The following is a 12,834-nucleotide window of genomic DNA, read 5'->3' as shown; positions in this document are numbered from 1 at the left end:
GCTATAAAAGTGTATAATGGCTCGTTTTTCTTTTCCAGGCCGGTGTCCGACTGTAATGCATCCAGTGAGCTCAGCAGGAAAACCTCATGCTCGCATGTTTGCTCCCTTTCATGGAGAGGAACGCAGACTTCCTGGATACACCTGACAGAGCGCGAACACACAACAGGTAGGACACACACAGGGTCGTTAAAACTGAGCTCAAAGAAAGTTATTAATAGGTCATATCAAGCAAGGCCACTCTGATATCAACAGCTCCTTTTATAATAGTCATAACAGTTGTAAGAAGAAGAAGAAATAAATATGGTTTAACTGTTTTATGTCCTGATTAACTAACAAACCGGTTACAGATGTTATTTTTTAAATTCTTCCTCTAATCAAAGTGTTTTGTCTTCACAGGGTAACGATGATCTGGATCTTTTTACTTTTCAGTCTGACTCCTGTCTGTGAGTTTCACATTGAAGTAATTTTAGGTGAACAGAATAAACACAATGAGAGGTTTTGTTTAAATAACTCGACACTCCTGTGTCTCCTCTGCAGGTGCAAAAAGGACTCAGCGTGTCTATGAGGCAGAGGAGGACGACAACATCACCATCAGATGGGACAGTCAGCTCCAAGCTGACGTGTCTCTCATCAACATGATGTGTGTTTTCCACTCAGGTGTCACTAAGATTCTCTATAAAATGATCAGAGGAGTGGAGGACTCTGAGTCTCAGCATGAGCAGTTTGCAGGACGGGTTCACATCGACAGAGACGCCCTGAGAGGAGGAAGAGTCAGACTTCATGTGTCCAGAGTCACAGCTGAAGACTCTGGAAACTACCACTGTGATCTGGCTGCTGATTATAACAAGGTCCTGAGGAGATGGGAGCTCGAGGCCTCTGGTAAGCTCAGCTGGCTGTTATTTTGTTATTTTCCATTTCACTGAGCTTTTTGTTAAAGATCCAGCAGTGCTGCTGCAGCTTGTTTCACACTGACACTGATTTCCTCCACAGAACATTTTGTCTGAACGTGGCCCAGAAAATTAAAGCATCTCCCACAACCCCACTGTCTGAACTGACGGCTGCTGAAGGTGAATGAAGAAACATTACCATGATCGCTCTTTTAATAATGTAACACCAGGAAACAGTGAGCTTATAGCGCCTCCATCTGGACAGGCAGGCTCATTTCAGCTGGTAGCTGAGTGTTGATGTTCAAAATGCAGTTTTTCTGTGAGATTCAGCTGTTGCTGCTGTGATTTTCCTCCTCTATAACACGTGTGAAACTCTGGAGTTTGTACGTGCTTTGTCTCTAGGGGCCACCGTATATATTTATATATAAACATATATAAAAAAAACACATTTTTTTAACATTAGTAATTCCTTTTGTGCATAATTTTATATTGTTGTTGATAATAAATTAATTAAAGCAACAAAACAACCTGAAGAGCCGGTTGGGAGCCGAAGGAGCCGGTTCTCTAAAAAGAGCTGGAATTCCCATCACTATACTAAACCTTTCTAATGTGACAATGTTGTCTCTTGTTGTTGTCCCTGGCTCTCTTTCTCTCTCCTTCCCTCCTGCTCTGTTCCTGTGCTACTGTGAGTGTAACTACGGCCCCTCCCCCGTCTGCTCAGCACGAGCGCAAGACTCACGAGTGAAGCAAAAAAAAGTGCGAGAGAGAGGGAGAGAGAAAGAAAGAAAATAACCACAGCTCCCAATAAGGAGCCAGATCGCTCCATTCACTTCAAAGAGTCGGCTCTAAGAGACGTTTCGTTCGCAACTGACACATCACTAAAGAGCACATTAAAGTAAAATGATCCTGATTTAGCTGTTAACGGTTTCTTTTGAAACATAGCCGTTCATTTACAGACAGCTGAAAAGTAAAAATCTAATGATTCTCCAGCTTTTCATCGCTCTGATTTCTCAGCATATTAAAGGGCATAAGCTAGAAATTTGTATCCGCAGTCTCAAGCTCCAAGTGCTTTATCCAAGTGTCAGACTTTTTCCCACTCACCCCAACCAGTCGAGGGAGATGTCAGCCCATCCCTGAGCCTAGTTCTGCTGGAGGTTTGTTCCTCTTGAAATCAACTTTTTCCTTCCCACTGTCACCAAGTGTAAAGTAAGGACAGATTATGGTTTCAGCTCAATGTCACCGGTTAGCTGATTATTACCTTTTTTTGCAATAGCTCTCACTGCGTTGCTAAAATTGACTGCTTAGCTTCTGTGAACTGTTTGTGCTGGAATTTTCATTTATGACTGTTAAAAAGTCCAATTCTTTTGATCTTCGGGCTGAAAGAAGAACAACACTCAGTGTTTTAATGCTCAATCAACAATCACTTTAATCAATACAATTCTCTTTATTCCATACAAACACTTCGAGCATTACAAGCGTCCGGACGGGAGATGTGGACAAAGTCATAAAAAACGTAGACATCCACATTCTTTCTCTCTCAGTGAGCCTAAGTTACAACCTTGGCTTCCTGCTTTTCTCCTCCTGTGTGAGATGAGGGAGAATCTCCCGTGCAGTATGTTCTGGTATCTTTGTAATCAGGAAAGCAAGGCCACGATTCTCTGCAAACAGTATTTCTTTATAAATCAGCAGCATAATGCATCATAAAACAGTGTAATTGATTCGCAATAATAAATCAGCAGTATAGTGTAATACAAATCAGTGTAATAATTTCACAATTTCTAAATCAGAAGTATAATGCAACCTAAAACAGGGTAATGATTCTCCAACACAGACATCCACAACCTTTGTCTCTCAAAACTAGGTGCCTCCTGATCCCTCTCTATCTCCTGCCTCCTTATCTCGTGTCCTTGCTGCCCACTTCTTCTCACACTGTGTTCTCCCAGCTTTGGCTCACCAACACTGTGTCCCAGTAACGGCAGCATTCTGTCGCCTCTGCTTCTCACATGAACATCTGACCTATTCTCCCAATTCTGTGTGTGCTCTATGTGTGAATGTTTAGTAGCCTGACCTATGACCTACTTAAATGAATAATGAATATAATGTTTTACTATGGTTCATACAGCTAAATCTCTAATACTACCATAATCTATTCTTACATGACTCAAATTCAGTATGTTAATTGCAAATATCCATTTTAGACATGAACAAATGGCAACTAAGATTTTTTTTGTCTTTTACAGAAGCTGCTGATCAGCTCAAACCTTGGAGACCAACTTTAATATCAACAAGAAAAAGATATCATAATTGGAGTGACAGCAGCCGTAGCTTTAATCTTAGTGTTTTTTTTCTGTGGGTTGTGTTGAGAAAGAAATTAAGCCGACGACACCTCTATGCTGATGTAGAGATGTTGAGTGTCTCAGAAAAACAAACTGGGACTGACAGGATTCTCTGTGCAGGACCAACTTTGGATCAGAGCGAATCATCAGTCACATCAACAAAAGACTCTGAGCTGCTTTAATTACAGGAAGTGATGTGTGCTGTGTAACATGACTTATGTTAATTCAGGCTCCTGTTATGCTGGGATTGAATTCACAGCCGTAATCATTAATGTGCCTGAAGGGAGAGATTATTTCTTACTCTTCTGGTTACTGATGGATGTTGTAGCACAGAGCGCTGCCTTTCTGAATCTTTCTGTGTACATATTGTAAATACATATTTATTTTTATGGGTTTGAATTTTTCTGAATTTTCTGTCTATTTTTTTAACTAACTATAACAAATGGTACTGATGATTTACAGAAGATGATATAAGACAACAGAAAACATACCTGGAAATACAAACCAGAGGCAAAATGAAATATTTACCTAAAAACAAACTGAACATGGTCATCAGAGCCAAGCTTCATTAAATACAAACATTTCTGGTTATGTTGTTTAAAGGTATTTTCTATTGACACCCTGAAAAATGAGACGAGGAGACCATCAGGGAAAGTGATCGGCTTCTTTAAATTCTGATCTCATAAAACTGTCAGACTGCAGCTGTGAGTTCAGACTTTCAGGATTCATTTACAGCTTTATTTTTTAAACACTACAGATTAATCTTGTTATTGTGAATCTGAAACTCTGCTGCATTTACTGATTTTAATCCTGTGTCTTATTCAGCACACAGGATGTTAGTTTTTTCTTTATTTAAGTTTCCACCTTCAGCCTCGTTGTTCTTTCTTTCCAGCTGAGATGGATTTTAGGTGGAAATGAGACAAACGGTTCATGAGCTGCCAGCACGTTACAGTTTTTCTCGATTGCTAATACACATTCCTGGAAAGCTGATCTCCTTTTCCCCACACTGTGAACACAAAACACAATTTTCAAGCTGCATTCACAAAACCTCTGACTCTTCTTGCAAAACCAAACTTTCACCCCAAAACAATTCAAAACTGAACTATGCCATCACATCATGCCTCAAGTCAATCTAAATTAAATACTCTACTGAGTAGTCACTAAACACTACATAGAAACAAGGAAAACACAATGCTCAGGACATGAAGCGGTAGAAATAAATCTTTATTTAGGCTAAATGCATGTTGAAAACAAAATACCTGGGCATTTCTAACACTTGTACATAGAAAAGAGAATTTGCCAAAAAACAGAAATCCTGTGCATTTACATGTAGCACTTGTACGTAGAAGCACACAAATATAAGTGCATTACTCCGCCACAGCATCATTTCTCCGTACTGGGTCAGGCCACAGGACTTCATCTACGTCACAGGCCACATTTTCTCTGGCCAGGCAACGAGGGAAAAAAAACCTGGCATGCCGTATCCAGGCTTGACATGCCTCCACACCCATGTCACCACAGGCCAGTTCCATTGCTTACAAGAGATTTACCCTGGTGTAAGGTTGGCGTTCCTAAACGTTCCACCGCCATGCGGAGAAGAATTCTTCAATTGGGTTCAGGAAGGGGGAGTATGGTGGAATCTACTGATGTTTGGTTGTACCCTTAGTCCGGCCTCCTTCATTGTCATACCATGGACAAGGACGTGATCAATCACAGTAGCTCTGACTTACAGTTTTTTCTGATGGCTTAAGCACATTTTTTGTAACTATTGGCTATTTTTGCAAAACTCTACACACAAATAAGAAAACCTGTCACCCAATTATCAAAACATTGTAGTACTCTTGCAAAAGCGAACACAGCTAGATTAACTCTTCACATCTTCGTAAAAATGGTGTTTTCGTATCAAACAGTACACACAAGCCATCATCTACTAAGCACACAATGCGCCAACTGCACACTGATGGTATGAATACAAAACACATCTGGCTTTTGCTTTCTCTGTGCACAAGGTAGGCCATGTCAGATTGAGGTCATACTTTTGTCATAGGTCTGTAAACATGGAGGGATCCAAACTTCAAGTACTGGTGTTTATTTACACACATCAAAACAAACACAAGTGTTTATTTCCAAGTATAGGATTATTTGCAATCGCCATATTGACTATATGGGTTTCTTGGTCTGCAGTGAACATGCTTCCTCTGCCCCAGCATCTGGTCGTCTAGCAATTCTGTAAAGTAACAATTTCAGTATTTTTACATCTATGGTATTGTTGTGTTTCTCATTGGCATATGGCAGATCGTAGTGCAAAGTGACTGTACTAACCGATTCTCATTTCAAAATGTCCTAATGATGCTTGCTACAGTGTAGCGGCTCGAGTTAGGCTGGACCCGTTGGCCAGCTTCCCTCAGGGTCATACCACAGTTGATTACATGGTCCACTATTGTAGCTCTGATGTCATCAGCAATTCTATTTCTTACTCTTCTTACCCTTCCTCTCCCCCCTCCTCGTCCTCCTCTTGTTCCTCCTTGTCCTTGTCGTCCTCTTCATCCTACTACTTCATCTCCACGTCCTCTTCCTCGGCCTCTTCTACTTCTCACTCTTCCTGCTCCCTCCATTGTACTCCACACACAGAGCTTACCTGTATTATAGTGCTTAGGCTGATTGCAAAATGAACTAATTATCTAAAAAAGTTTTCACAAGTGACAGTGTGCCAGACAGTGTAAATAATGGCCGTAAATGTGTATAGTTTTGCTAGGAGTGCGTTGATCATTTGGGAATTGAGTGTAAAGCAGTGAGTTGTGTTTACAGTTCTGCAAAAAGAGTGCTGTGCAGTGGATTGTAGCTACAGGTTTGCAAAGTGTGTGTTACAAAATGGCAAACTGAGTGCAAAGCAGTGTTTGTGCTTTTAGTTTTGCAAACTCAGTGAGTGGTTTTGCTATAAGTATTAATAGTTTTAGAAATTGTGCTATAAGAATCACAGTTAGGGTTTAAGCATTCAGAAAAAACTGTAATCTGAAATGTGAAAGATTTCATCTCTCACACAAACTCCTTTTTTTGGATGTCTATCCATTGTAGTGCCTCACAAACCAGTGCTCTGGCTTATATGTACCCCCACATCATTAGCCACAAGTGTGATCAATTTTGAGTTGTCGTGTTCAACCGGTGACACCTGAGCATTACTTGTGTTTGGCTTTTGCCACCTGTGCTCACCATTATGCAACACAGGTGCATCACAATGACAATGTGTTGACAAGATGTGTCTAAACAGGTGAAAAGTGCTTATGGTTTTGTCAAAAGAGTGACTGATTCAATAAGTGGGTTCAGGCAACTCAGACTTTGGTTCAGACAATAGGGTTTAGTGTTTTAGCAATCGATAAAAACTGTAAATATCAGTGGCCTGCTGTGCAGTTTATTTATTGTGTTCGACTTCATTGCCTCCATGTGGACTTTTGTGGGAATATGTTAAGTGGTGAAGCTGAATGATGCTAAATAAATGACAGGTTTAATAATGGACAGCAGGGTGATTTTAGGTTTAAACTTTTAGGGGGACTCAGCTGCCAGTCATGCAGTGCCTTGGAATTAGTATCAATGCAATATGCTGTCTGCAAATGTGATCAACCCTTTTCACATTTGCAAACCTCAATTCAGTTGGATGACCAGGGGTGTAATTTTGAATCGAAGGTCTTTGGGGAGATCTGCCGGTGGGTTGGGGTGGAGAAGATGAGGACAACACCGCTCCACCCGAAAAGCGAAAACCTGGTCGAGCAATTCAGCCGCACGCTGGCTACCCAGCTCGCCATCCTCCCCAGCCAACACCAGCGTGATTGGCCCTCTGGTCGTGTCAGACTGCAGTCCAGGAGTCCAGCCAATGCCAGCCTGCTGCCTCAATGTTTGGGCGGGAGCTCAGGACACCAGCGGACTTGGTGTTCAGGTCTCCTCCCGAGCCAGAGATTGCTGGAGGACAGGAGATGGACTATTACAGGAAGCTGAGGGAGCGACTACAGGTGGTCCATGACTGCTCCCACTAGGCCCAGGCCAGCACGGGAGTGCGACAGAAGAGGGCTTACGACACCAGGCACCGAGGGAGAGCCTTTGTGCCTGGAGATAATGTCTGGGTGCACTGCACTTGGGTGTCCCCCAAGCTTTGCAGTCAGTGGCAGGGCCCTGCAGAAGTCTTGGCACAGCTATCTGAAATGGTGTACCGGATCCGCATGCCGGGCCAAAGGCGCACGGTGGTGTTGGGGACTGCTGTGCCCGAAACAATTGAAATGAACATAAACTAAAATGCAACATAAGCATCATGTCAGTGGCTGCCTTATCTGTATGTTTAGGATCATTATCCTCCTGCATTGACTAAAACTGAAGGACTGTTTGTTAACTTCAGTGAGAACTCTGACATTTCTAAACTGAAGTTTATTTATATAGAAGAAAGTGTTAACAAGCTTAAAAGTTGATGTGAGCAGTAAATAAAAAGGGTTAAACACACAGTATCGCTCTCAAACTGCTCCTCTTCCTGGAGTGAAGCACAGCCTGATAACCCTCCCTCTTCTTCCTGCTCTTAAACACAGCACCTCCTCTCTGTCCACGTGTTTCCTCGTTCCCTCCCCTTCAGATCTGCACTTTGAAGATGGGTGTAACCAACATGTGGTGACGTGTAAGAGCTGACAGGCTCCATTCACTGCAGAAACATGTTGTTGAGATCAGAGCTCAGACTAGTTTCAGTTATAAGGAAGAGAAACTCACACAGTCACTGACACTGAGAGGAGAAATGGCACAGAAAGGAGTTCAGCTGGACCGAGAAACCTTCTCTTGTTCCATCTGTTTGGATCTACTGAAGGATCCGGTGACTACAGCCTGTGGACACAGCTACTGCAGGAACTGTATTAAATGTTTCTGGGATGAAGAGGACAGGAAGGGAATCCACAGCTGCCCTCAGTGCAGGAAGACTTTCACACCGAGGCCTGTCCTGGAGAAAAACACCATGTTAGCAGCTTTAGTGGAGCAGCTGAAGAAGACTGGACTCCAAGCTGCTCCAGCTGATCACTGCTATGCTGGACCTGAAGATGTGGCCTGTGATGTCTGCACTGGGAGGAAGCTGAAAGCCATCAAGTCCTGTTTAGTCTGTCTGGCCTCTTACTGTGAGAAACACCTCCAACCTCACTATGAATCTCAAACTTTTAAAAAGCATACGCTGGTTAAAACTTCTGTGAAGCTCCAGGAGAACATCTGCTCTCGTCATGATGAGGTGATGAAGATTTTCTGTCGTACTGATCAGCAGAGTATCTGTTATCTCTGCACAATGGATGAACATAAAGGCCATGAAACAGTCCCAGCTGCAGCAGAAAGGACTGAGAAGCAGAAGGAGCTCGAGGTGAGACGACTAAACATCCAGCAGGGAATCCAGGAGCGAGAGAAAGATGTGAAGCTGCTTCAACAGGAGGTGGAGGCCATCAATGGCTCTGCTGATAAAGCAGTGGAGGACAGTGAGAAGATGTTCACTGAGCTGATCCGTCTCATCCAGAAAAGAAGCTCTGATGTGAAGCAGCAGGTCAGATCCCAGCAGGAAACTGAAGTGAGTCGAGTCAAAGAGCTTCAGGAGAAGCTGGAGCAGGAGATCGCTGAGCTGAAGAGGAAAGACGGCGAGCTGGAGCAGCTCTCACACACAGAGGATCACAACCACTTTCTACACAACTACCCCTCACTGTCAGCACTCAGTGAGTCTACACACTCATCCAGCATCAATATTCGTCCTCTGAGCTACTTTGAGGATGTGACAGCAGCTGTGTCAGAGACCAGAGATAAACTACAGGACATTCTGAGAGAGGAATGGACAAACATCTCACTGACAGTCACTGAAGAGGATGTTTTACTGTCACCACCAAAGACCAGAGCTGGATTCTTAAAATATTCATGTGAAATCACACTGGATCCAAACACAGCAAACACACGTCTGTTATTATCTGAGGGGAACAGAAAAGTAACAAGAATGAAACAACAACAGTCTTATTCTGATCATCCAGACAGATTCACTGGATGGTATTGTCAGGTCCAGAGTAGAGAGAGTCTGACTGGACGTTGTTACTGGGAGGTGGAGTGGAGAGGTGGAGTAGCTCGTGTAGCAGTCGCATACAAGAATATCAGCAGAACAGGGAGCTCAGATGAGTGTGCATTTGGATACAATGACAAATCTTGGGCATTATATTGTGACACAAACAGTTTTGAATTTCTTCACAACAAAGTCCAAACTGTCCTCTCAGGTCCTCGGTCCTCCAGAGTAGGAGTGTACCTGGATCACAGAGCAGGTATTCTGTCTTTCTACAGCGTCTCTGAAACCATGACTCTCCTCCACAGAGTCCAGACCACATTCACTCAGCCGCTCTATGCTGGACTTTATGTTTCTGGACTTTTGCTTTTTGATTATGGAGCCACTGCAGAGTTGATTAAAGTCAAATAGAGAAGACAGGTTCATGTTGATCCCTGACCATTATATGTACTTGTGTAGTTTCTAAATGAGGCTTTACATTTTAGAAGCTGAGAAGTTCAGTGGTCCATTGATGTGTGAAAATAATATTGCACTGATTCAAACTGTACTTACATTTATATACCTTACATCAATATAAATCTGAATTTGTTCTTATGGCTGATAATCATGTGAGTTTAAATGATACTACTCTTCATATTCAGCATGTTTGAAATCTGTCATCAGTCTGGTTAGTGGTTTTATTCTGTAGTTGCTGTAGTGGGTTGTCAAATGCAACAATATATTGGAGCTGCAGTGATTCATCAGTTAGTCAATGATTAGAGAATTGATTGTTTTATTGTTATTTTAGTCACATTTAAAGCTGGTTCCAGTTTCTGAAATGTGAAGATTGTTGATTTTCTTGATCATATATGACTGTAAACTTAATGTCTTTGAGGTTTGAACTTTTAAAATGTAACAAAAAAACATTTTACTCTTTGAGGTTTTTTATATTGTTATTATTGTATTTAGAGTGATGACATTTAATGTCATTTTTCAGATACAGAGACACGTGAAGAAACCAAATCACACAATAATGAAGTGGACACATTTATAGTCAGTGTTCAAGATGATGGATAGAAATGAAAATCATGGAGCATTTATGCATTTTTACGTCTGTGTCACAGAAACTGTTCAGCTATTCTCTGTTTATTAGTCTATTTATCAGGAACCTCTGTTGATTTTAGATGTAAAGGATTTTTCTTCTATCACTGAACCTTTTAAGGGTTTTCTCATAGTAGTTTTGGGGAGTTTTTAATTAGATTTACAGCTTCAGAATAACTTTGTGATGTCAGATTAGAAAGTCTGTGTCCAACCCTGGTGTTTGATCAGATGTTTGATCCCTGCAGGGTTGGATTTTTTTATATGAATGTTGAATTTGTTGTATTTGATTTGAGTTAGATTTTTACTGATGGATGATTCGTTGTAAAAAGTGGATCTACCAACAGTTTATTTCTTTGTTATTGTGATTAAAATGTCAAACAAATATATTTTCCACTTTTTGTGTGACAGATGCAGGAATTTCTCTGTCCTGCATGTGGAGAAATCTGCTGTTAGATCAGAACATTAACAGGTTTCAGGTTGTATTCAAACACATATTACTGTGTATCATGTGTCAGCAGGCATGTGTTAACAGGGACTATAAGACACTTTAGTGGCTTTAATGCATATTTATATGTTTAACACAGTCAGGTGCACAGGTTCTTTATACTAAAAAGAGGGAGGAGATGTGCTTCCAAGATTTATTATCCAGACAGGGAAAGCAACTTCACATTCAACCATACAGGGAGGAGGAGTTCAGGACTGAGGCTTACCAGCAGGTGAGAATGGTCAACACAAGGGGAAGGCGGATCCATCAAATAAACAAATAAATAAATAAGTAAAAATAGATCAACAGTAGCACTGTTTCGTCTTCTGTGGACTCTGTATCGCCTGAATCAGATAACTCCGCTACTGTGTGTTTGAACTCTAAAGACATTATTCAGAGTGACACCTCGGTGTCAAGTTGAAACTGTCTTTGGCACCATTAACCTAGTTTGCCCAGTGACTGTTACTGCTCCTGAGCTCCGCTCTCCACTTCCAGTTCCTGTTCCCAGGGCAGCTCAGCTGAGGACTGCATCTTTCTGACAAAGCTCAGACAGACTGTTAGCACTGTACGTGCCCTGTGCAGCTACAGTTAGCTTTGCCTCAGCCGGACTTTTCCCCACCTGCTGGCTCTGCATTCGGCACCACAGAAGAGGGAGACTTTAATGTGGCTGATACGCAGAGGTGGCAAAAGTACACACATGTTGTATTTAAGTAGAAGTACAGATACCTGTGTTAAAAAATGCTCCAGTAAAAGTTAAAGTACTGATTCAATGTCTTTACTTAAGTAAAAGTGAAAAAGTACAGGCTCTGAAATGTACTCAGAGTAAGAAAGTAAAAAGTAGCTGAGCTCTGCCTCATGAGCAGAGAAAAAGAAGGAAAATAAAAAGTGGCTCTATTTTCTGTTGCCTACATTGTAGAGGGCGACTTTGTCTCTAAACAGGAAAATGAGGAGTCAGGGGTTAAAGTGGATTCAGCAGGTGGAGGAACCCTAAAATCAGTTGTAATGACTCAGTGTCTGGAAAAGAATCACAACTCACATAATTTCTATTGAGAGCTTCAGTAGATTTTCTGAATGTACAGGCTGTGATCAGCTGACCTGCTGCTTTTTGTGGATTTACACAAGTGAATTCAACCAGATGTCAGCAGATGACATCTTTTTTTTTTTCTTCCGGTTGCGCCGTAAGATGGCTGCACCAACGACAGCTCCCAGTCATCTCAGCAAAAATTGTATTATTTATTTTGTACTGCTTTCTATTTCTGTGCGCACAGCGCGATCATACACTTGGTATGACAGACAAACGCTTTTGGAGCTACGTTCGTCAGCCAGTTCGGACTTTACAGCGGGTTTTGTTAGAGTGAATTGTTAAATGTTGTCATTTTTATGCTTGCCATCTCTACAAAAGGAATTCCACTGTCCCCCTCCCCAGATTCTCGAGGTTCTGGGTGGGGGGCTGTAGTCTTTTATTACAGACACATCCTTGTGAGAGTCTTTTTGATGTAAGCTCACACACACACACACACACATTCTTACAGAAGTTCACACATATACATACAATGGTCTTAGAACCATGTGGCGTTGCTTTGCTGTGATGTGTTTTGTGTGAACTGTCTCTCAATAAAAGGCAGCAGGAGGAGGCCGGATTTGGGGTCATTTTCGTGTTAGACACAGACGAGGCCTCCCTTGCAAGGAAAATCGATCGATCGCTGACTGTCTTGTTTTCTTCATGATGAATAAGTCTCTAGAACTAGCCATATGTAAATAACACAATAACTTACAGCAAAATTGGAAAACGTAAAGTCCGACACAAGTCTTTATATTAACGGCCATCAGTCAAACAATACTGTTTGGTCTGGATCTAAACAGAGCGCGTTGTGTGTGACATCTTCTTTTGCGCATGCACACAGGAGCGTGTTTGCTGTCACATTTTATTTGTAGTGTGAACAAGCAGACAAAAAAATCGGATTTGATCAAAAAATCAGAATTGAGCATTAAGACCAGCAGTGT

General features: G+C 41.8%; 1 protein-coding gene across 1 annotated transcript; it reads left to right on the top strand.

The window, feature by feature from the left end:
- The first annotated feature begins 7,623 nt into the window (after window positions 1–7,623).
- Window positions 7,624–11,060, top strand: LOC146390366 (tripartite motif-containing protein 16-like). The gene has a single exon (XM_084923422.1). The coding sequence runs from the start codon at window positions 7,992–7,994 to the stop codon at window positions 9,675–9,677; it is 1,686 nt and encodes a 561-aa protein (XP_084779548.1). The 5' UTR covers window positions 7,624–7,991; the 3' UTR covers window positions 9,678–11,060.
- The last annotated feature ends 1,774 nt before the right edge of the window (window positions 11,061–12,834 follow it).

The sequence above is a fragment of the Perissodus microlepis genome, chromosome 3 (genome assembly GCF_051167445.1).
Source record: "Perissodus microlepis isolate ML-2025 ecotype Zambia chromosome 3, ASM5116744v1, whole genome shotgun sequence".
Lineage (NCBI taxonomy): Eukaryota > Metazoa > Chordata > Actinopteri > Cichliformes > Cichlidae > Perissodus > Perissodus microlepis.
This window is presented reverse-complemented; position numbering and strand designations above follow the sequence as displayed.